Source organism: Salminus brasiliensis, chromosome 12 (genome assembly GCF_030463535.1).
Source record: "Salminus brasiliensis chromosome 12, fSalBra1.hap2, whole genome shotgun sequence".
Classification (NCBI taxonomy): Eukaryota; Metazoa; Chordata; class Actinopteri; order Characiformes; family Bryconidae; genus Salminus; species Salminus brasiliensis.
Window position 1 is genome coordinate 2,887,672 of NC_132889.1, and position 25,051 is coordinate 2,912,722.

Sequence of the window (25,051 nt, forward strand, 5' to 3'; positions counted from 1 at the left end):
AGTTGCCAAGCTGGACGAGTTGGGCTCTGACCGGTCGAGAACGGATCCAGACACTCCTGTCCACCCCGGGTCAGGTCAGGAGGAGCAGTATGTAGGGGAAGGAACAGAAGAACCTACACCTCTGCCTCCACACGCCGCCTACCGGGACGCAGAGACCATCACAGGTTTGTGTGTGTTGTGTATGTTGGCGAATGTCATACCAGTAAATAAGAGGCCAGCAAATTTCAGAAGTCAGGCCAGCCAGCACTTTATTATGAATTATTTTACCTTTAAAGTATTAATAAGTGTTTTTAAGTATTATTATTTTATCTCTTTACCTCTTTTAAGAAAAAAAGATCAGCTCTGCTCTGATTGGCTGGTTTTCGCCCCCGTGGCAGCTCACAGGAGCCACATATTACGGCATACTTTTTACACTGTAACAAAAACACTCGAATTATTCCCAATGTTAGCATGTTAACAAGCTGAAAAGCTTGTAGCCGGTTAGCTTTTAGCCTTGCCCCCACGCTCACTTCCCTGGGCTTGACTTACCTGTAGAAAATCGTACCTTTCCCTTATCTTTCTGATGTGTATTTCGGCTCAGTGTGGTTCAGGCGAGGGTGTCCAGTGCGTTTTGGAGGGAGTGGACATTGGATAGAAGAGATGGTAAAAGCTAACATCGGCTAGCATTAGCTTTTAGTCTAGCTCAGGCCCCTAATTGCTCCCCACGGCTTTCGTGTTGTCGTGTGCTGAGTTTAAGCTCCCCTTCCGTGGACACTGGCACCGGACAAAGCCGTGGTCACATGGCCTGGTTCTCTAGGAACCCGTATTCCCATAACTAGCACCACCAAATTGTCCTGAAGTTTCACCTTTTCTTTAGCTTTGACAAGGGCTTTCGCTAGTGGGTGTGTTTCGTTTTGGTATATATAGCGAGTCTAGACTGTGATGTAACAGTTTTAGGGTTTTGAAATTGGCCTGTTTTCCAGCTCAGAGGAACAGCAGTGTTTGGGGGTCAGTGTTTGTCACTGTTTCCATGTACTGAACTCCCATTATCCAATAGTTCCCCATTCTAGGAACCCATAAAAATCACTGCACCTTTAAATGTTAAGTGTTTAAAAAGACAGGTTAAGGAGAAGAGCTGAAGGATCTGCAGGCTGATCATTACTGCTAGATTAACCTGGGCCTGCCACTAGGTGGTGCTCTTTATTTGTGTATACCTAGCTAAGACTCTGCAGCGCTGCATCTCATGCATTAATGATCTTCTACCTATGCCACTAGTCTCCAACTCTGCTCCTGGAGAGCCACCTTCTCACAGACTTGTGGTGCAACCCTCATCCACCCCACCTTTCCCAACTAAGTACTGTTTTCAGAAGTCCTATATATATATATGTGTGTGTGTGTGTGTGTGTGTGTACAGATGTGTGTAACAGCACTGAGCTCCCTGAGGTGGAGATCATTAGCCTGTTGGAGGAGAAGCTCCCCGTCTACAGGCTGAGGGCTGACTGTGTGTACGGATATGACCACGACGACTGGCTGCACACGCCGCTCATCTCCCCGGACACGCGCATCGACCTGACCTCCGAGCAGATCGAGGAGACCCTCAACTACTTCTGTGAGTGATCTGGCATGTCTGAGAGATGCTTCTGCAGCGTTGTATACATACTGAGCTACCTGGCCCAATGATGATCCAGGGGTACTCGGGGGTCTTACATCACCAAGGGGTGGGAAATAGACCGTAGGCATGCCTTGACAGGTCGGAGCTGTTTCGGCAGTATGAGGGGGACCTACACAATATTAGGTGGGTAGTCTTAATGTTATGGCTGTCAGTGCAGGCAACTGTTAGCTGATGTAACGGATCTGGCGTTTAGTGCTCTCCTCCAAGCATGTGTGTTCAGCCAGCCACAATAATCTACATGTCCTTTAATTGATGAAGGTATAAAATGATGGGATCTTGCTACACCAGGGCCGTAAGCCTGTTATGCAGGGTTTATTTTCTAAAATGTTAAATAATTTAATTATTGCAGATCAGATCGTTCCAGAGAGGTCCATCCTGCACTGCACTCAACTCTTACTATTTAACTACCAATTATTCATTTAGCCAGTGCTGACGGATACAGCAGGTCAACTGAATGTTGTATTGATAGAACAGAGGAGGTCACACTTGCATGCGAACCCTACTGATGGGCCCACTCATATGCCAATATACAGTCTTAAATATAGCCATGATATTGATATGAACTTTCCAATGTTCGTGTCAGCCACTACTGCAGCGATCGGCCCAGCCCTGGACACACTTTTAAATGGTTCATTTCTGTTAGTTCAGTCATATAAAGTGCCGTGCAGAAGTCTTCAACCCCCCTAAAAGCCCCTTTAGCAAACCAGTCTGTGCTCAAAGTTTGCGTAAGCGCTCTGCGTCGTCCTTAAAGTATTCAGATCTGTTCCAGGTTGGCCAGTTTGGTTGGATGACGCTTGTGGAAACTCTGAGCTTTCAGATTGTTCCACAGATGTTCCCCTCGACTGTACTGAGATCTGGACCTGACTTGGCCATTGCAGACCATTTAACCGTTTTGTTGTTCGGCCTTGTGCTTGGGATCGCTGTCCTGCTGAAAGGTGCTGAACGTTCCTCCCAGGCTTTGGTCTAGCTTGTTTATTTTAGCAGAATAAAGAAGGTGGGAGCTTCCTACAGCAACGTAGCTCTTCAGTAGCAGGGCTGGAGACCACTGGTCTACTCATCACCCAGCTGTTCAGTGTTCTACACTTTTCTAACACCACAAATGATCATAAAGAGCCCACTTAAAGTATCTCTCTGTATTTAGCACCATCAATCAATCAATACATCCATCTAAAAAATCCCAAAGGTATTTGATGGCGCTCCATCGCTCCAGAAAACCCCACAGCCCAATCATTGGGGGGGTTGATACCCTTCTAGTAAACCCTGGGTTTATGTGCGGCTGTAATGTAATAATAACAGTTAGTTAATATATCACTTATGGAGTACTTAATGACTTTAATGATTTATTATTTTGTACTTATTCCATTGCTTTTCCTTCTAACTGGCCCTCATTAGGTACCCTAGATGCCTTCACCAGGTTTAAAGGTTACTATAACATACAGTAGTCCAGTAAATGGGAACTGGTCACTGTGGCTTTTACACGTACATGCTTTACACACATGTCCACCCACCCACCCACATCCACCATCTAGGGCAATCAATCGCTGGCATCAATAACAGAAGGCAGGACCATCATCACCCATTTCCTCATGACGCAAATGCAATGCCATGAATGGATTTCAAGGCACCACCTCTTGCGTATGTATGTATGTGTGTGTGTGTGTGTGTGTGTGTGTGTATAAAATAGTATGACCGTTTTTAATGGTTACGTAGCTAGAGTTATTTAATCCTCTTTCTAAATGTAGGAATCTGATGGGTCTACAATAGAAGTCAAAGGGCAGTTGGCAATTGCAGTGAATAATACAGAATACAGCCATAACATTAAAACCACTGTTGGTGAAGTGATAAGCATTGATAATCTGGTTAATGTGGCACCTGTCAAGGTGGTGGATATATAAGGCAGCAGTCAGTTCTTCAAGTTGATTTGTTGGAAGCAGGAAAAACAGTCAAGCGTAAGAATCTGACGAGCCAAACTGTGATGGCTAGACGAGGGCCAGAGCATCTCCAAAACATCAGGCAGGTGTTGTGGGGTTTTTCCAGTATGCAGTGGTCAATACCTTCCAAATGTGCTTCAAGGGAGGACAATCGTGACCGCACCATGGACGCCCAAGGCTTTTTGATGCTCATGGATGACTTTAAGGATCTAATGCTAATGTCGTGAAGGTGTCCTGTGGTATCTGGACACCTTCAGCAGATCCTTTGTGGTCTTTGCAGGTCTTCATCCATGCCTTGATGGGTCTGAGCTGTTTTGGCGGCACAAAGGGGGAACCATACAATATTAGGCAGCGGGTTTTATTGTTGTGGCTGATTGGTGTACATCAAGTTGGTGTCCATATAGAGCTCAATGTGCTGCTTATGTATTTATTTCTTTATAATAATGAATTGAAAGGAATTGAATCAAATATCGGTGAGTGATTTTAAATTCTATGGCACTTCGTTTCAACAGTTCAAAAATGTATGAATCAAATTGATTTGAATAATGTTGATTCATTTGAGAGTCTGACTCATTGAATTGCTGAATCACTTCTTTATATTAATGAATCTGAAAGAAATTGAATCGGATCATGGTGAGTCATTTGAGACACGCTGAATTGTTACATTGTCATATGAATTGTAATATAATTGAATTGAGTCATTTGAGGATCTATGACACGTTAAATCATTGAATCATTTATTTATGATAATGTTCATTTGCTAGTTATGTAAGATTCCATGACATTGAATTGTTGGATCATTTCCTTGTAATAGTGAACCAAAAAGGAATTGATTCTTTATAAAAATGAGTTCAATTACATTCGAACCGAATCGTGGTGAGTCACTTGTGGTTCTATGACACACTGAATCGTTTGCCTTCACTAATAATAATGGTAATGAAATCATGAGGTCAGAGATTTACACCCCTGTGCAAAGAGGCACGATCCCACCCTTTGACCCCCGATCTCTCCTCCCACTGCACATCACTTGTGTGTGTGTGTGTGTTTGTGTGTCTGGCTGTAGTTGCAGTAGCAGTCCACACACTCAGAGCGCTGCTAGCATTTCTTTACAGTGTTAGCAGAGCAGCTATAGCATCCGCTCTCTCAGGAGAGCTGGGGCGAGCGAGCGAGAGAGAGAGAGTGGGAGGATGGACAGGAGTGCTGAGGAGGATTACTTTGAGCTGGAGTGGTTCTACGAGGAGTACGCTGAGGCTACTGATGGTAAACTGTGTGTGTGTGTGTGTGTGTGTGTGTGTGTGTGTGTGTGTGTTGTCTTTCTCTCTACTGCTCTCTCACTCTTACTCTTTCCCTCACTCTTACATTTTCTCCCATTCTTTCTTTCTCTTGCACTCATTCTCTCACATTCTCTCCATCTCTCTCGCTCTCACTCACACTCTCTCTATTGCTCTCTCTCTCTCTAATTTGTCTCTCGCTCAAACTCTCTCTCCCCTCTCTCTCTCTTGCTCTCCAATGGTCTCTCACTCTCACTTTCTGAATCTCTCTGTCTCTCTCTGTGTCTCTCTCTCTCTCTCCCTTTCTCTATTTCTCTCTCGCCCGGTTAGAGTGTAGCCTTGGGTCTTTGACCAACATTACAGCACACAGTGTCTGTGTGTGTGTGCGTGTGTGTGGTCTGTCTCAGACTCGGATCTGTAAAAGAACATGCTGGTGCTCCTCTTTCCTCTTTTTTTTCCAGCATGTTGTCTTTATGTAACGACACATTCACACTTACCATTGAGATTCTTGAGAGAGCACGGCCAGTTGTGCTCGCTCTGGCTCCAGCTGCTGATGGCCGCCCATCACCGCCCTCCCTCCACTTCACTTTCAGCGCCTGTACCCCTTCCCACATCAAGCGTCCTTGACCCAAAGCTTCCAGCTCACACCTACGCGCACAGCAGCTTCAATGGATGTTCCTGACTGCAGCGAGTCGGGAGGATCTGTACAATAGCTGACCTTGCTTATTTGTTACACTGTTATGCAAAATCCCTTCATCTCCATTTTTGCCGTAAAAAAGTCTGGCTGTCGTTGTTTCCAGTGAAAGTTAAGATGGTAACGTTGCCATTTTTGAGATACGCTATATGGACAAAAGTATTGGGACACCTGCTCGTTCATTGTTTCTTCCAAAATCAAGGGTATTAAAAAGAGTGCTTTTGTTGGAGTAACTGTCTCTACTGTCCAGGGATGAAGGCTTTTACTAGATTTTGGAGAAGCATTGCTGTGAGGATTTGGTTGTCTTCAGTGAAGGTGTTAGTGGGGTTAGGATGTTGCATGATCACCACCCCACCTCATCTCCAGCTCATCCCAAAGATATTGAATAGAGCACCTCCATTATTCTGGAGAACACAGTTCTTCCACTGCTCCACAGCTCAGTGCTGGAGGGCTTTATACCCCCCCCCCTACCCCACGCTTTGCATTAGGCAGCATGGTGCCAATGGGTTCATGTTCATCTACTCCGGGGGAGTCCCATTCAATTGGTAGTACTTCTCTACAGGGACCTTAAAGTAGCTGAGTACATTCATTGGAAGGGGTGTCCACAAACATTTGTATATATTGTGTGTGTATAATAATCACTTGGCATATCAGTAGGATATGAAATGCCTTTGTGTTTTTATGTTTTAATTTGAGGGGATGTAATAATTTGAGGTCTCTGTGAGGTCATTAGAGGCCCGTCATGCCTTCTGGTTGAGTGTGTGAGTGTGTTCTTGCATGTGTGTGTGTGCATGATGAAACCCTGGAGTTAGCTGATCTGATTCTGGCTGACTGTGGATGCGGTTGCCGAGGAACGTCGCCATGGCAGCGGTTGCCGGGGCGATCACAGCTGATTGAGCAGCGCTGTTGCTGTTAGGAGGATAATGTGAGGTCAGCCAGGGAATAGCTTGTGTGTGCTCGCACAGGCCAGCGTTCTGCGGTCTAGGACTTACCATAACAACTTTCACTGAACCTTTTACATCTGTACTGAACACTGAGCGCCGGGTTTGGGTCGGAAATGGGCTGGTAGCGGAATGAAAGGTATCTAGATCTTCACTAGATAAAAGCACTGGATCTTCCTGTGATTAATCGCTGTTCCTCACTTGCCTCGTTCGTTTCATCCTGACAGCAAAGAAGCTTCATTCAAGCTTCAATCTTTTTTTTTCCTTTTTTTTTTATATCCATCCTTAGTGCTATGCGCTGAACGAGTGGGCCAGATGACTAAGACCTACAATGACATCGATGCCGTCACCAGACTTCTGGAGGAGGTGAGTGGCCCTATCAACTGTTGCTAATCATGTCCTAATCATTGCTATTTACACCCCCAGAAATAGACAAGGGCTAGTTTACCCTGAGATTTGCATTTTGTGCTTTAGTGAATGGCCAAGAAAGCACTATTGCACATGCAGTACAAGACAAAAATTCAGGCTGCAGTCAGGTGAAAAAGTTAGGACACCCCATAAAACCTTTGAAAGTCTTTAAAACATATTTAAAGATCTGGATCATGTGATCAATACTAAGAGATAATGGTCACTAATCTCATGCAGCTGAAGAAATGTCTTTACTAACATCATTAGTAAATTTTAATTTGTGAGGAAAAAAATAAGTGGTATTTCCCACTGAAATGACATTGACCAGGAATAAGTGTTTCCTACTCCTCCAAGCAGAATTCTGCCCTGCATCGCTCTTAAGCTGGTGTGGTGGAGCTTGGGACCCGGCACTTTCCTCTGCATGTCGGCTGCCTGTGTGGCTTTACATGTATCTTAGTAGACGTGTGTTTCTAACCCTCTTAGTGTTGGGAGCAGTGTTATTGCTAGGGGGAGCTTCGGACAGGTGGGTTAATTGGCAGTAGGAAAAAAAAATCCACAAACAAATAATGGGGCCAAAACCCAGAATATGAATAAAGAGAGGTTGGTCATGTAAAAGTTCAAAAATTATAATTATTAAATGTATTTTAGACAATGTGGAGGGATGACATTCCAGAAACAGCTTATAAGACCTTTAATCTTAAACTCTTAGATCAAAATGGCTATAAATGGCTGTAAAGGCATCCATGTTATTACTGTTGCTATTTATAATGAAAGGCCCTTATACCTAACCCCATTCTAATGAAAATCAGCTCTGTTGTGGGTGAAAATGTCAAGAAGAATGAACAGAAATTGTCCAAATCCAGATGCCAGGAGATGCCAGTGAAGCGTGTGAGACTAATCACATGTCTCCCTGGCTGTACAGAAAGAGCGGGATCTGGAGCTGGCTGCTCGGATCGGCCAGTCCCTCCTGAAGAGAAACCGGGCCCTGTCCGAGCAGAACGAGTACCTGGAGGAGCAAGTGGGAACCATCAGAGAGGAGGTAGGCAGGGTCGACCAAAGCATCCCCACACCTTAAACTACCACCACCGTGTTTGACAGTTGATATGTTCTTATTATAGAATACGTCCGCTTTAGCCTTCCAAAAATCTCATCAGTCCTCAGAGCAGTATTTAAAAAGGCTCGGGGGGTCTTTGGTGATGTGAGATGAGCCTTTATGCTTCTCTTAGTGAACAGTAGTTTTTGGCCTTCAGCTTTCGGTAGATGGCATTTTTGCCCAGTCTCTTTGGCCCCCTTTCCTCTGCAGGGGTTGAGCGCAGTATGCTTACAAACTGGGCTGAGCCCAGTTTTCTCAGCACGGTTAGCTAACCATATTTTCAGTGTGAAGGCTGAATGACCTAGGGACCTGCTGTTTGGCTTCATATTGGTGTCACCTTTGTGCCGTAAGATCCTGGGTCTTTATATTTCCATTACTGAAATGGTGGCGACTGAATCTAACAAGTACGAGAATAGTTAATAGCCTCTTCAACTACACTGGTCATTAGTGTTCCGATAAGTAAGTTTTAGTGCACTGTAGCATCATAATATTTAGCATACTTGAATCGGCTACGGGCCTTGTCCAACACGGATACCGTGGCATTAGCATGCCGGCCACAGGGCTCATCCAACATCACTACCAGCCCGCTTGCTTAGTGGAAACTAGCATTAGCTCGGAACTGCCAACTGCAGTGTTTCTGTATTAACAGCTGAAGTGTTTAAGAGTCTGTGATCGTTTGTCATCTTTTATGCCAGGACCACGGCTATATCGATCTATTAGCATAGTGCTAACTGGATGCTGAAGTCGTTACACGCTCCCGTCAAACTTTGTTTAAGTTAAGTGGCACCGCATCTGTAAAAACGGCCTCCTTGGCGTGGTTTGAGATGAGGGAGGTTTATGCATGTAGATTACACCATGCTAAAAGATGAATTATGGCTTCGGTAAGTTAGCTAGCGTTAGCTAGATTTAGCAGGGAGTCGGCAACGGCACAGATCGGTACAGCGTTTCTAAGTAACCATCTGGTCATGCTGTGGGAAATCTGGTTAATTGGTTGAAGAAAGCAAGTTCTCGTTCATGCTGGGCCAGTCAGAGCTGCTTTATTAACCTGATCATTTAAAGACTGCCGTCAGATCTGATGATATTATTTCTATATGCTTTCTTCTTCCTACCTTCCTAACTTCATCTTCTCTCTCTCTCCGTCTCTTCCTCTCCCCCTCAGGTGGCCCAGCTCCATCATGAGCTAAATCTGAAAGATGAGCTTCTGCAGTTCTACACCAACACAGCGGAGGAGAGTGAGGAGGAGGCCTCGTCTCCCTCGTCAGTCTGCTCTTTTATTCAGGCCTTTCATTTCTTTTTTTAAAAACCTCCTGATCCCAGTGTTGGAACTACCCTCCTGCCCTGACGCCCCTGATTCAGCCTGGAGCTGAGTTTAGCAGTACAAGTAGAACACTCAGCCAGCATGCTTATGTGGGGCTCACATGGGCTCAGTGGGTTCCTGGTGGGCGTGGGCTGTGAGTGGGTTTCTACCTGTGTTGTTACTGGAATCCAGTTGGGCTTCCTAAATGGGCCCTCATCATTACAGCCCACCCTAATCCCACATGTGCCCCATCTAGACCCCATCTGCAGTGTACAACCCAGACAGGACCCATAACACCTCCTAGTGGCCATACGGGCCTCACATGGACATACATGCTGCACATCTAGCTGAATGCATTCATTAAAATGTCCTAAACTGTGGACTAAGGTGCTGCCACTATATTCAGAAGCTTGCTGGTTCGAATCCCTTGCCATCAGCAGCCAGAATTGGTGGGTTGATGGCACTTCCTCCTCAAATCACTCGTAGTGTGATGTTGCTCAGCACAGGCGGCTGTTGTATCGGAGCCCGGGAACCACACTGTCCTGGCAGAGGACATGCGCTAGCCTTTACCCTCTTAGTGTTTGGGCAATTGCTAAGGATAGGGGGAGATTTTATATATATATATATATTCTCATATTAATTCGAAAAAAGAGATTTTATTTTATTGGATGTGTGGAGTGGATTTAAGATTATTGGACTTCACATAAGAGGCTTATATTTGTGTTTTCTGGCTCAGGGCTCGGCGGAGCAGAGTGGTCGGAGGACCCCCCAGCGGATCCTCCTTAGACATTCTACAGAGGAAACTCCAAGACCTGGAGGAGGAGAATCTCTCACTCAGATCAGAGGTACACTCACACACACACACACACACACACGCACGCACGCACAACGCTAGCGGTCCCGACCCGACCGATAAGGCTGGACCGGTGCTGATTCATTTGAAGCCCAAACTGGACTCAAGCCCATTACTCTGAGCACAACCCTGTAGACTGTAAAATTGAGAGAGTGACCAAGAGAGCGTGCGACAGTCAGTTTCAGATAGAAGCGAGAGTGAGCGAGAGTGAGCGAGAGCTAGAGTTAGAAAACAAATCTAAATTGGAAAAAAAAAATCACTCAATAAAAGAGAACCCAATGTACATGAACAGTTGGTCAGGTCATGCTCGTGTCAGCACACACACACACACACACACGAACAGTCAGTCACACAGATGAGCACGTGTACACAGTCATGCACACACATTATTTAACAGAGTAGACTGGCAGCACACTCTCAAAAATCAAGCTTCTAGTAATGGTTCTTGAGTGAGGCTATAGAGGAACCGCTTTTGGTTCCATTAAGAATATTGGTAATATGAATGTTGGTAATAGAGATGTGTAAAAGAGTGCGAAGAACCTTTAAATTGATGAAGAACCTTTAGCTACATCAAATCAAGGTTCTTTAGTTTGTAATAGAGATGTGTGGAAGGGTGCGAAGAACCTTTAAATTGATGAAGAACCTTTAGCTACATCAAATCAAGGTTCTTTAGTTTGTAATAGAGATGTGTGGAAGGGTGCGAAGAACCTTTAAATTGATGAAGAACCTTTAGCTACATCAAATCAAGGTTCTTTAGATCGTTAAAGGCTTCTTCATACTCACACTCATTACAAACATGCTTCTTAATGAAACCAGAAGTGGTTCTTCTATGGTGTCATTCAAAGAACCGTTTGAAGAACCGTTATTTTTTAAAGTGTAGCGGTCCATTAGGCTTTGTCATGTCATGTGTTCCTCAGGATTGGAAATCAGGCTAAAACAGAATATATATTTATATACACATGTGTGTTAGAGGTGTGCGATATTGACAGAAAATTATATCTTGATATTTTCTGGGATTCTGCCGATAACGATAATTTTATCGTTTAATAAATATAGTTATAATTTTATCGCTATCAGCAATACTTTTCATCCTTCAAAATGTGTTTGTAAAAGTCTTGCGTTGCGCTAGCTTGTTCTACTTATTTGTTTACTTAAAACCGAAGCATTCAAGTAAAATGAATACAAAAACAACAGTGCAGGTGTAACTCACAAATCACATAAATCACAATCTTGTATTTATTTCACATTAAATTGTAATTTAATATGAATGTACTATATTTATATTACATTATATTTATATTTCATGTTATTTATTGCCATTTTCAAAGCTTTTAAATTTCAACATTTAACTTTATGTTTGTGTAAACATCTGCAATGCAAGCTCTATTTCACTTAAACTGTAAATGACGTGACTGCACTGTTTCTTATAGAAACTTATAGACTGCACTGTTTCTTATACAGAGGTCCCACATTTCATCACCCCTCTATACGTCTAGAAGAAACAGTGCAGTCACATGATCAGATAACGTCTCTCTGTCAGAATATGCGACTGTGCACCAGTAGAAATCTCAGAATCTACCATCAGATCACACAGAATGGCGATGTTCACAGATTACGGCCCAACAGGTGCTTGGCTGGTTTCAGCCTGTAGTGGGCAGCAGACTTCCGAAGTTTTTAATAATCTTCATATTCAGCACGGAGGTCAGTTCACAGATGGTGAAATACATTCGTTGTCAAGCTGCTGTCTTCAATTGCAACTGGTTTTTGACATTTCAGTTTGCAGAAGGCAGTTTTTTGAGACACCTCAGGGTTTTCAAAGCAAAACGAGCTCAGGCTAGCAGCTAAATCTAGCTAAATCTCATTTTTAACTCCAGTCATTCCTGGACATGTAGGTGGACATGTAGGTTATGCTAGGCTATCAGGCTAACGGGCGCAGTGAATACGTGAAATATTAGTAACAATTAAGATATTATCATAGACGATACACATCGCACACCCCTAACGTGTGTGTGTGCTTTTTAGCGTTCTAAGAAACAATGTCCCTGTTAATTAGTTGGTGCTGGGGGGTGATTTGAGGGGACAGATTGATCTGTGGTGAGTCCAGCTGTGAAGGGACTATAACTCCAGTCTGGGTGGAAGATCCATAATGTCCACACCTTGACCTCTCCACCACATAATTATGGTTTTATGACTGGACATTATAAAACATCAATCGGCTGAGCAGACAACCCCTCCCGTCACTCGTCAGTTCTTGAAGTTCCACATTAGACAGACCGAAGCTTCAACAGCTGGATCTAACACCAGATGTTTGAGTGTTTAGAGCATCCACCACCTTCATTACAGCTTCCACTCTTTTTAGGAGACTCACTTTCAGATCTTTCCACATCTCAGCTTTCAGAGTTCAGCTTCTCAGACACATTCAATGATGTTGAGGTCTGGAGTCCAGTTGGCCGGGCCATTAATCTGAGAACAGCATCAGCTCCTTTTGTTTGTGTCCTAAGAGCTTCTTCTTTATCAGCTCCACGTCCTTTTAGCTCCACGTCCCCCAGCATTGAGCTGTTTTCTCCCAGTGGAAGGATGGACGGAGAAACCTGTAGATGCTTGATTTGGTGCTCCTTATTTAATAGAGGGCAAAGTTGGTGGTCTACCAGGTCTTGCATGGTTGTTAGGAGTCCCACTTTCCCACCAGGAATCTCTCTTCCATACTTACTGGCTTAAATGTTGAACACATGAAGGTGTTGTGTGGTAGAGTGAAAGTAGACTGGATGTTGACCCCACTGTGTATCTGTATCTGTACAGGCGAGTCACCTAAAGTCAGAGACGGAGACGTATGAGGAGAAGGAACAGCAGCTGGTGAACGACTGCGTGCAGGAGCTCAGTAGGTTCCACAAGCCCCCCTTATGCTGTGTAGATACGTGTAGATACAGGTGCATGCAGTGTCTTTAGTCCTGATAATCCTCTCTCGTCCTCTGTCCAGGGCAGTCCAGTCGCCAGATCTCCACCATAGCGGAGGAACTAGCCAGGAAAACCGAGGATGCTTCTCGCCAGCAGGAGGAGATCACACACTTGCTCTCGCAAATCGTTGACTTGCAGAAAAAGGCCAAAACTGTGAGTATCTACAAATGCACACACACCATGAAGGCTCCTACAAACAGAGGGAGCAATAGATCAATAATATATATGTGTGTGTGTGTGTGTGTGTGTTTCCAGTATGCGGTGGAGAATGAGGAACTCTCTCAGCATCTCGGAGCAGCTAAAGATGCCCAGCGGCAGCTCACTGCTGAGGTACTGAACTCAGAGCTACACACATGTGAAAGGACCTGTCAGACATCCCATAAATGAGTCTTTTGGAAGCTTTGAACTAACTGAACTGGCCGCCTCGAAAAAAATGATTCACTGATTCAAAGTGCTCAAACCCTGCTCACTGGTGCCACCTACTGGGTAAACTGGTGTACATGCACCACAAAACCCACATTTATCAGCAAGTATTTTCACTATATATTTTTTATTGTTGTTGCTGAAGCCAGTTTTCATTACATCACTTATTAAATATTATTTAAAAATAATATTGCTGGCTTATCTTTTTACTGTTATTACATTAATAAGCGACTTACATCTACTACAGCTGCACATGATCTCATTGGTTAATCACTGCAATATTCATGTGAATATGTGTACTGGTATTTTCCTTTAAATGGTTAAAATCCTAATGGTTAGAATCCTAAATTCCTTGCATTTTATGTTTTACTTTGAGGTCTGATTTTACGTTTCCACAAGTTTATGTCCCAAACATGGTCATAATTCATTTTTACAGGACTAATATTATATATACAGTTGAAACCAGATGTTTACATACACTATGTAAAAAGACATAAGCATTTTTTTCTCACTGTCTGATATAATTTAGAATAAACTTTTCCGACGTTTTAGATCAATTAGGATTATCAAAATTATTTCTATTTGCTAAATAGAAGTATTTGGTATTTGGTACCATGAGCCAGACTTGTGCATGCCCACAATTCTCTTTCTGATATCTTGGCTGATTTCTTTCGACTTTACCATGGTGTTACACAAAGAAGCAGTGTGTTTCAGGTGTGCCTTAAAATACATCCACAGGTGTGTCTCTATTTAACTCAGATGTTGCCAATAAACCTATCAGAAGCTTCCAAAGACATGACATCATCATATGGGCTGTCCCAAATTGTTTAAAGGCATAGTAATTTTAGTGTATTTAAACTTAAAGTAATAAAAATTGCCTTAAAAAGTTCCCTCTCTCATTATTCTGGCATTTAGCAAATAGAAATCATTTTTATAATCCTAATTGACCTAAAACGGGAAATTTATATTCTAATTTCATGTCAGACAGTGAGAAAATGCAAATGTGTATTTTTATATAGTGTATGTAAACGCCTGGTTTCAACTCTATATACTTTTTCTTTTGTCCAAATGTTTGTGGACACCCTGTCTAATGAATGCATTCAGCTCAGGGGCTCTGCCAGGGATTTTGGGCCTCATTATGTCAAAATGTTACGCTGTCCCCCACAACTCTACCAATTCAAAAATACATCTTCTAGGTCACATGAATCGTCATAACTGCCCCCCCCCCCCACACCCACTCCCATGTGCGGACACAGAGTTGGAAGACAGAGAAGCCATGATCCTTAATACACACAATGTGCCATAAGGATGATCCCTAAGCTAATACACTATATGTCCAAATGTTTGTGGACAGCCTTTCTAATGAATATCTACTCTGAAGTAGATAACCATGAACCTGTTGGCACCAGGGCACGTCCAAGGCCAGACATGGGCATTGGAGGGGTATAAGGCTCCCAGCATAGAGCTGTGGAGCAGTGGAACAATGTTGGGGACGAGGTGGGGTGGTGATCATCCAACACCCCACAGCAATGCTCCACGACAGTCTAGTAGAAAGCCTTCTTCCCTGGACAGTAGAGACAGTTACAGCAGGATCAACTCTTTTTTTTTTCCCCCATTCCATTCTTCCCTTGATTTCAGACGAAACAATGAATGAGCAAGTGTCCCAATACCTTTGTCCACATAGTGTGTGGATACATACATATTTATATAGGTATTTATTCACATTACAGCTTCAGGAGCTGGAGGAGAAGTATTTGGAGTGTATCGAGATGCTGCATGAGGCTCAGGAGGAGCTGAAGAACCTGCGGAACAGGAGTGTATCTGCAGGAACACCCAGGCGCTACCACCCCCTCGGACTGTTCCCTATGGTAGACACACAGCCTAATCACTTTGTACGGATTTTAGTAGAGTGGGCCAGAGTTCACCTGCACCTGCTCACCAGGTTCTTTTGTTCTTAACATTCTAACACTTGTGTGTGTGTGTGTGTGTGTTTGTGTGTGTGTTAGGACTCTCTGGCTGCTGAAATTGAGGGAACTATGAGGAAGGAACTGAGTCAGGAGTGTCCTGAGCTGGACGAGCAGAAGTACATAGCTTTTATTTATTCATTTATTTGTTTATTTACTTACTTCATTAATCTTGCTGGTTTTCCCATTTCCCACTTTTTCCATTTTTTACTGACACCCCATGATGCCACAGTGCTGCAGCTCTGAATTCAGTGACACTTAAAGGACATTTGCATGGAAGTAAACAGAAGAAACTGCTGAAGTCGTACACTGATGTGGTTCTGTGTATGCTGTGTGTTTGCAGAGTCCGTCATAAGCGCGTGTTTGAGACGGTTAAGAACATCAACCAGTCAGTCAGACAGCGCTCGCCGGCGCCGCCTTCAGCTAATATCCCAGGGTCCAATCAAACGCTGTCCTCACTAAGCTCTGCCCTCTCTGACAGCAATGGGAACAACACACCCACTCTTGACAATCGTGCTCAGAGCTTGTTATTAGAGGCGGGGTCAACCGAGTGCAGGTGGGTGGGGGTTACAGTTGACCTTGTTCACAGTGCTGAATGTGTTTAATATATATATATATATATATATATATAAACAGATGTTATTTTAATGCACATCATGTCAATAACTTCATAAATCATCTTGTCATTTTGCAAATTGTGACATGCACAGTTCATAAATACTTATGTGTTCCTTTTTACGTTATAAAATTTTACATGTTATTAACCTAGGGTGTATATTGTGCTGTGGTTTCTGACACGTGTGTGTGTGTGTGTGTGTGTGTGTGTGGTTGGTACTTGTGCTCCAGTGCGGACGCCCCCGAGAAGCGCTCGAGTTCAGAGGACCTGAAGCTGGCTCTGCGGCGCCTCTCTCTGCGGAGGCAGAACTGTCTGAGCGAGCGGCGCTTCTTTGAGGAGGAACGAGAGAGGCGTCATCGGGACCCCCCGGGGATCCAGGACGGGGTCTACCGCTCGCGTGGCCTCGTGCCCAGCGAGAGCATCATGTCCCTGGGCTCGTGGGCCAGCCGGCCCTACCTGCCCGACAAGCTCCAGATCGTGAAGCCTCTGGAAGGTGACCGAAAGTTCAGGCCTTGGCCGTTGCCCCGGCGCCGCCCCAAGGCCCGCCCCCCGTCTATGATGCTATTTAACTCCTTCTGGTCGCTCATGCACCCCCGCAAACACACCTACATCAGGGAGCCACGCCCCTGGTTACAGTTACCTTAGCGCTGCACAGTTAATGGGTGGAAATGTACTGTAGTCACCAAAGCGTAACCTCAACATCCTGTTGGTACATGGGTTGCAGATGTTGTTTTTAAGAAGCAGCGCACATAACTAATAATAATCAAGATCAATCAATCAAATCTGTCGATTTGATTGATTGATTCATCACCAGATTTTTCCTATTAGCCAATCAGAGCAGATTCTTTTTACACATGTATCTTATTTAACATGTTTTGCTGAGATATGACAGTATATAAGTTTAAAATATACACTATAAGGACAAAAGTATTGGGACACCTGCTCATTCATTGTTTCTCCTAAAAATCAAGGGTATCAAAAAAGAGCTGATCCTGCTTTTGTTGGAGTAACTGTCTCTACTGTCCAGGGAAGAAGAAGGCTTTCTATTAGATTTTGGAGGAGCATTGCTGTGAGGATTTGATTGCATTCAGCGACAAGAGTGTTAGGGAGCTCACCACCCCACCTTATCATCCCCAACTCCCCAAGCTAAGTGGTTGCTACTGTATCCCAAGTGGTTACTATGGTGTCCCAAATGGTTGCTGGTTATGTGGTGAAAATCTGACAAAACAAGCAGCCATAATTTTACAGCCACAGAATGCTCCTATATGCGAAGTGGAGCTGAGATGTAATTCATTCCATAAAGTTTATTCCAAACCGGGGGTGGTCATAATATTCTGATATGACTGTATCTATTTAAACATCCATATTTAATCGTGTATTATATATTTTTCTTGTGTTTACTGTGGTTTGCTATTTTGTTTGTGGTTCCTGAAGATGTGTAGTGAACTGAAGCACTGCAGTGTTCGGAATAAGATCAGCCAGTTGCGGCTCTTATTCCAGTTTTCATTTCTTTCTCTGTCCTGTAAACTTCCTCTCCTCTTTTTTCTCATTTTTATCTTCTCACATCATATTATGGCAACTAGTCTAACTTTCTGTGTACTCCTTCCCCCCCCCCCCCCGTTTTCAATAAAGTCATTCTTTCATTATTCATTCCCCCTCTTTTCTTCTATTTTTAATATCAATCTTAATCTCTGTTTGACACCTTTTATATTCACATCTTCAATAAAGTCTTTCTCTCATTTACTCCATTATTCAATCTCCTGATTCTTTCTTCTCATAGCAGCTTCTCTCACATTTTCAGTAGGCCTCTGTCTCTCTGCCTTTCTCTCGCTCTTTTAGTCTCTCACGGTCAGCTTCACTTCTCGTTCCTCTATCCTCACCTCCCTCACTCTTTCTCCTTGCCTCTGTCTCCCTCTCATAGGTTCGGCCACCCTGCAGCACTGGCAGCAGTTAGCTCAGCCTAACCTGGGTGGCATCCTGGACGCTCGGCCTGGGGTGGTCCCCAAAGGCTTCCGGCCGCTGGAGCTGGACCTGGAGGAGGTGTACCACTACGCTGACTATGAAGAGGACGAGCCGGGAGAACAGTACTTTCAGAACCTTCCGACCACCACGGCCAATCCCAGCGTGCCTCCAGGCCTCAGTCACGCCTCCTCGGCTTCCCCCTCCCCCTGCCTAAGCACAGGCCATGCCCCGGTTGACCTGTCAGGTAAGGTTGTTCAACTGGTAAAGCAAGTTTTGTCCATAGGGTCAATGTTGGCTCCACATATAGATGCCCACCAGGATCAGTGATGGGATTAGGAGAGGTCCAACATGGGCCCCATCTGGGCTGTACATTGCATGTGGTGCCTAGACAGGACCCATGGGAGATTCACGTGGGCTGTAACAGTAGGGCCCATTCGGAAATCCCAACTGGGTCCCAGTACTGACACATGTACAAAACCACTCAGAGCCCATGCCCACCTAGAACCCGCCTGGGCCACGTTCCACACATGTGAACCCACATGAGCATGTTATAGTATTTTACAGCATCAGTGTATCTTTGATGGTGAGCAACCATTGCCTACTGTTAACAAACTACATCAGTGCAAGAAATGTCTGTTTCTGTCTTTTTTATGAATAATGACTTTTTATCATATTATATTTAGTCATATCTAGCATCCTTTAATCTAGCTAAAATCACTTTATTGGATAAAATGCTTTATTAATGCTTTATTACCTTTTATTTATTATTGCAGTGTACTATCCAGGCAAGTGCATGGCCCACACCAGCTCCACCTACACTTTTACTACCTGTAGGATTCTGCACCCTTCTGACGAACTGACCAGAGTGACTCCCAGGTGAGAGATGGCCTTCTTAGTCTGTTGTATAAGAAACGATGACTGAGCAGTTGTCCCAATACTTTTGTCAATACATTGTTTTTCTCCTTTCTCTTCAGCCTAAACCCCGTCCCCACCTCCTCCTGCGTGATGTCGTCCAGTATTCGCTCCACTCCTGCCGCTACGCCCTGCACCCCTCGCCGCTTGAGTCTGTCGCAGTCCCAGTCCTTCACCAACCTGCGCGACTCCACCAAAACCTTCAGCACTTCCCTGGGGTTGGTGCGCCTCCTGCAGGAGCGGGGGATATCTGCGGCGGTCTACCAGCCCAACAGCTGGGACAGGGCAAGTGGAGGGGGCGTCCTTTTCTCCACTTCCGTCTTGCCCAGGCCCACTGCGGACCCTCAGAAACCCACGACTCCACCTAACTCGCCCACCCACCGCAGCCCCAGCCCCCACACCTCCTCTGCGGACGCAGACCCCTCCGCAGCGTTCTCGTTCAAAAGCCCATCCTACGAGAACTTCCTGGCCTCCAAGCCAGCCCGGTCCATTCTGAAGGAGGTGGCGGGGGTGTCCGGGACCCAGGCCAGAGACTGCGAGAGCCAGACGGACGTTAGCGTGTACAACCTGAACCTGGTGGATAAGCTGAAGAGGCTGGGCCTGGCTAGCCCAGGAGCGTCCGGAGCCACAGGGGGAGGCATCCCAAGGCCCAGTCCGATTGTAGGACCCCTCAGTGGTCTGAGGAGGGCCGGCTCACCCTTTACTCCCTTGAATGAAGGCATACGGCGCAATCGGAGCTACCCGGCTGTGGTGGGAGCGAGCATGGCCATGAAGGGTCCTGGACCACAAGGGGACGAACTACTCCTGGCTCCGAAGCTGCCCAAGCAGACTAGCCTTAAATGACCGATTGAGTGACCCCCACCCCCCCAACCCTACAGTTATATATATATACATACATACATATATATACACATACTTCACAATTGCGATGCACCTTGTATTACATTAAAGGGACAGTCCACCAATTTTTTAAATGTAAAAATTTACCAATTTTATTTAAAAATGGGAACCTTCTCAAAACTATTGTTAAAAAGGTGTCTCAGGCATCAAATGGTGTATTTGTTGCTATTGTAGTTTTATGTGATGTAGCTTTCGAGGCATTTAGCGCCATGTGAACAATTCTGACTCCATATGTTTCTTTAGAATCCGGGGGGGTCGTGAGTTTTAATCCCGAAACATGCCACTTTGCCATCAGTGGCCGGAGTCCGAGAGAGCACAATTAGCCATACTCTCTCCGACTGGTAGATGGTGCTCTTTCCCCTCATCACTCCTAGGTGACGTTGGCACAGGCACAGGTGTCTGTTAGCAGGGGGACCCGGCGCTCCAGGGCATCTAAGCGTGTCGGCTGCCTGGCAGTTATTAAAAAAAAGGCAGTGGCTGGCTTTTCCCAGGCGGTAAAAAAGGTAGTGGCTGAACCCTCCTAGTGAACCTAGAAAACACACTATAATTGATTATTGATCTATTATTTATCAACAAGCCTTGTAGCTCAACCTGGACATTTTTAAGCTAGGTTAGCCTCTAAGCACCAAGTTGGCTTGTGAGTTGGCTTGTATTTCTGCAGTTCTGGCAATTCGGCAATAATGTCAATTCTGTTTTTTGGCTACATTCTGTTGACAAAAGTATTTGGACTAATGCCCCTTGTTTAATCACACACCTGAGAAACACCTAAATGGGACAGTGATTGGTCAGGATTGTCACAGCACGGTAAAACACACTATAATTGATTACAGGGCTTCGCAAAGGCCAGTAATGATTAACGATAGGTTAAGGATATATTGTGTAGCTCTATACCTCATAGCACTGAAGCACTCCACCATTCATTCACCCACTGAGTGCTGTTCTCTCCACCCTTTCCATCCTTTTGTATATACAGTAAGCTCCATATCTCCTCTGTGCTGTAAAATATATCTGTAAAGTTTCTGCTGGAAAGCCCAAAGCACTGCTTCAGCTCTGACCTTTGACCTCACATCTGTTTATCTAGAAAGTCCTTAGAGAGACAAACATAAGGTAATAAAGGAGAAGTTGGGTGAAATATTGAATGTACATAATTGCAACCCTTATCCCAGATGTAGTTGACCACCTAGTACAGTATGATGTCCAAACCGTGCCCCTGTAATTAGCAGAAGCGGCTGTAGCGACGAGGCTTGTTGCTAACAGTGTGAATGCTAGCAGTGAACAGTCGCCCAAAATCTATTCCATAAACATGTACATATAAATACACACCTCTCACTTCTCTCATCCTGCCTCAGCTGCATCCAGGTCTTCACTGTCTCCTTAAACCCTGTACGTAGGCCCACACTTTATTTATTCACCACATAACTGCGTTATTCACATAATCGTCATCAGTGTCATAGGCCCCAAGATAGAACCCTGTGGGGCTCCAGAAAATACATTAAACAGGGATGTATTTCAAAGTAGTTTCTGCATTAGGATTAATAGCAGAGCAAGAAATCTTAAGTATTAAGGATGTGTGATGATAGGAATAATTCGAATAAGGAAGTCCTGGATGAGATTTGAACGAGATTTGGCTCGTATACATGGAAATGATTTGGGTGACTTCTAGTATTTAACAACAAGCCTTATAGCTCAGCCTGGATATTTTTAAACTAAGTTAACCTTCTAGCCCCAAGTTGGCTTGTGAGTTGGCTTGTATTTCTGCAATTCTGGCAATTCTGTTTTTTTGACTACATTCTGTTGACAAAAGTATTTGGACACTCTTTTATTCATTGTTTCAGAGTCCTAGACAGTACTTCTCTACAGGGACTAGACAAGCTTAGTGCCAAAGCTAGACTAATGATGCTAACGAAAATATGCCATAGCTGGTGGCCTACAGCTGAGGGTAAGTGCAAAGTTGTGTCAGTTTTTTAAGTCGGTTCTTCAAGAAAGACAAAATCTGTGTAAGTTAACTATTCGTGGCTTATGTTTTGGCTAATATGTACAGTTTTCATGCGTACCAGCATAATTCCAGAGTCCATTGGTGATTGCTAAACTGTTAAAACTCTTGATTGACACATCACAAAGGCCTGGGTTGCCAACTTCCATGTCATTAGCGGATTTAAAGTATGTCGCAGGTACGTTAAACTCATATACGGTGCTTTGTACAGTTATACAGTTATACTAACTAAATATCACAAAGGTGACCATGGAAATCTTCTTTACCGACTAAGCTGGGTGTAGTTTGAAATAATAAAAAGTAAAGCTGGCATTAGCATGATCTTGTTTAGCATAATTCTAATTTATAGTGACACGCTTTCGTCCATTTACCTAGAGCTGTGCTTTACTGCAGGATTTAAAAGCTGAGCGTTTCCCATTAGAAAAGCTATTAGACCGTAGTAATACAGCTAATACAGTAATCACATGTAGAATAGGTCCTGAGATCAGTCTTTACAGAGGCGAGGAGGTGTTTCCCTGAGTCCTCAGAACTTCATGTACGATATACTGTACAGTAACACTTTACTTGAAGGCTACCTTCATAGGGACTTCATAGCACATGCATAAGCATCGACCGAAGCTACCTGCCTAGTATTGGGCCTAACAGCTCTGACCTGTTGAGGAACGGACCACACAAGACCTCTGAAGGTCTCCTGTGGTTTCTGGACACCATCACACATTAACAGCAGATTCCTTAAGTCCTGTACACAAATCAGCCATAACATTAGTACCACTGACAGGTGGAGTGATAAACAGCGGCTTCCTCGGTCAAGGGGTGGATATATTAGGCAGCAAGTGAACAGTCGATGTGTTGAAAACGGGACAGGACCTGAGTGTGATGGCTAGATGACTGGAGGGTCAGAGCATCTCCAAAACATCAGGCAGGTCTTGTGGGTTGTTTCCGGTAGCAGTGGTCACAAGGTCTTGGGCACCTAAGGCTTATTGATGTGATCCATGGAGGCCCCATGTCACGACTTACGGGACCCCTGAAGGTGTACAGATACCACAGGACACCTTCAGAGGTCTTGTAGAGTCCTTGCCTCAGATTTGCTATGACTGCACAATGGGGGACCTACTCAATATTAGGTACTAATGTTATGGCTGATTGGTGGGGCCTCCATAAGCATCACCATAAACCAACGTTTGGTGGGTACTGACCACTGCATATTGGGAACACCAGTATGCAGGCCTGATGTTCTGACCCTCTATTCGTCTTATGCTTGCTTCCAACACATCACCTTCAAGGACGGACTGTTCACTTGCTGCCTAAGCTATGCCCTATGTAGGCAGCCTTCAAATAAAGTGCTACTCAGGATGCTTTCTACCATTGTAGGTACTTCAGATGTTATCACAGCGTAGGACAGCGTAGGTTGATCTCTGCTTTTCTGTAAACTAGTGGGTTCTCAAGCAGAACCAGGTTAATAGACTAGTACTCGGGGTCTGGTGAAGAGCGCTGTCCGAATGAATATATGGTTAATAATAATTCATATGGTAAATAAAGAAATGGCTTGTCTTGATCTGTTGAGATCAAGTGGTTTAGATTGTACTCATCATGTTGATGAGCATTGCTGCTTCTCACCGTGCATTACAGTGAGGGATGGACCGATTCGGACGGTTGAGGCGGCGCCTGCGGTTCGAACTGTTAGAGTGTTGATGCTCATGTTTGTTTTGAGATGCTGCAGAAGGACCTAAGGACATGTTTAGTCCATGCACTGTATACTTTGTTGATTGCTTGTTTGTTTGTTTGTTTGTTTGTTTGTTTATCATCACAGGTAAATACTCTGCACCTTTACTCTAATTTAAATGTGATGAGTTTTCAATTTACGTCATTTTGATGTTCTTGATGTAGTTGGAATCATGCCTTTCCAAATCTGCATTGTCTACAGTGCCAGTCAAAAGTTTGGAAACACCTGGTTAAATGTCTTAAATCATCTTAACACATCATCCTAAAAACGTCTGATCCAAATGCTAGGGTGACCGTATTTTTAATTAAGTGGACACTGGAGGCACACGGGTATCCACTGTAGCTTGGGGGGCTGTCAAGTGGGCCTGAGTTGTAGGTCGAACTCCATATAGGCTATTAGGGCTCTTTATTGGTCTGTTGCTAAATAAGTAAATATATATAATATATACTGTAGATGCATGGTTTGAGAGGTATTTCCACCCTCTCTCTCTCTCATACACACACACGCACACACTGCCACGGTCCTACAACTTAGGCCTACTGAACACCCCCCACCAGCCAGGACACCTGTGTGTCCCCAATGTCCTTTTTTTTTATGGCATTTTAAAAAATATGATCGCCCTAGATGATGATGATCAGCACACGTTCGACCAGGGGTGTCCGAACATTTGACTGGTATTGTAGGTCATACCACCTAATATTGGGTAGGCTCCACTTCTGCCACCAAAACAGCTCTGACCCATCAAGGCACCTCACTCCACAATGTCTCTGAATGTGTCCTGTCATATCTGGACACTTTCAGGCATCATAGCAGATCCTTTAAGTCCGTAAGTTCATGACGCTCATGACCCTGTCGGTCACCAGGTCAGGACCAGGTACTGCAGTGGTCAGTACCCACCAAACGTTGGTTCATAGGAGTGCACAAGGCTCAGTGATGCTTATGGAGGCCCCACCTCACAACTTCTGCCAATCTGCCATAACATTAGTACCTAATATTGAGTAGGTCCCCCTTGTGCTGTCATGATTTGGGGCCTCCATGGATCACATCAATGAGCCTTAGGTGCTCATGACCTTGTCACCACTGACAAGACCTGCCTGATGTTCTGGAGATGTTCCGACCCTCCAGTCGTCTAGAACATCACAGTTTGGTTCTTGTCAGAGTGGCTCAGATTCTTAAGCTGGCCCATTTTTGTCAATGTTCTGCTTCCAACATCTACATCACCTTTAAGACCTGACTGTTCACTCGCTGCCTAATATGTAGATCCCCTCCCTTGATAGGTGCCCCCTAGGTTCGCGTCACTCAAATTTCTAATGATGGCTTCTAACTCCACTCCATGAAACGTGGTCTCCTGGATTTTAACCGAGTTCGGTCTCAGGTAGATGTTGTACAGGGTGGTACCTAATTGGAGTGGTCTGTATGCAATAACATTCACTGTACATTTGCAATAAAACCAAAAACCCACTA

At 44.4% G+C, this 25,051-nt stretch overlaps 1 protein-coding gene across 2 annotated transcripts; it reads left to right on the top strand.

Annotated features, from left to right (window-relative positions):
- On the top strand, nucleotides 1-25,051 carry LOC140573676 (trafficking kinesin-binding protein 1-like). Of its 2 annotated transcripts, XM_072693169.1 has the most exons (16): nucleotides 1-164; nucleotides 1,394-1,588; nucleotides 6,778-6,854; nucleotides 7,819-7,935; nucleotides 9,149-9,246; nucleotides 10,023-10,131; nucleotides 12,939-13,017; nucleotides 13,117-13,247; nucleotides 13,350-13,424; nucleotides 15,248-15,385; nucleotides 15,524-15,600; nucleotides 15,825-16,037; nucleotides 16,328-16,590; nucleotides 18,019-18,303; nucleotides 18,833-18,935; nucleotides 19,034-25,051. In XM_072693169.1, exons 3-16 carry the CDS (start codon nucleotides 6,804-6,806, stop codon nucleotides 19,812-19,814), a joined length of 2,520 nt encoding a protein of 839 aa, XP_072549270.1. In that variant the 5' UTR covers nucleotides 1-164; nucleotides 1,394-1,588; nucleotides 6,778-6,803; the 3' UTR covers nucleotides 19,815-25,051. The 2 variants fall into 2 exon arrangements, with proteins under 2 accessions (XP_072549270.1, XP_072549269.1); XM_072693168.1 differs by lacking the exons at nucleotides 1-164; nucleotides 1,394-1,588 and adding an exon at nucleotides 4,666-4,842.

What these genes read in the sequence shown, in the direction of transcription:
- LOC140573676 (XM_072693168.1), top strand. Translation starts at nt 4,770, where the DNA reads ATGGACAGGAGTGCTGAGGAGGATTACTTTGAGCTGGAGTGGTTCTAC. An exon ending in CGACTGCGTGCAGGAGCTCA is followed by an intron (nt 13,018 to 13,116) that starts GTAGGTTCCACA and finishes TCCTCTGTCCAG; the next exon opens with GGCAGTCCAGTCGCCAGATC. An exon ending in CCCTCGGACTGTTCCCTATG is followed by an intron (nt 15,386 to 15,523) that starts GTAGACACACAG and finishes TGTGTGTGTTAG; the next exon opens with GACTCTCTGGCTGCTGAAAT.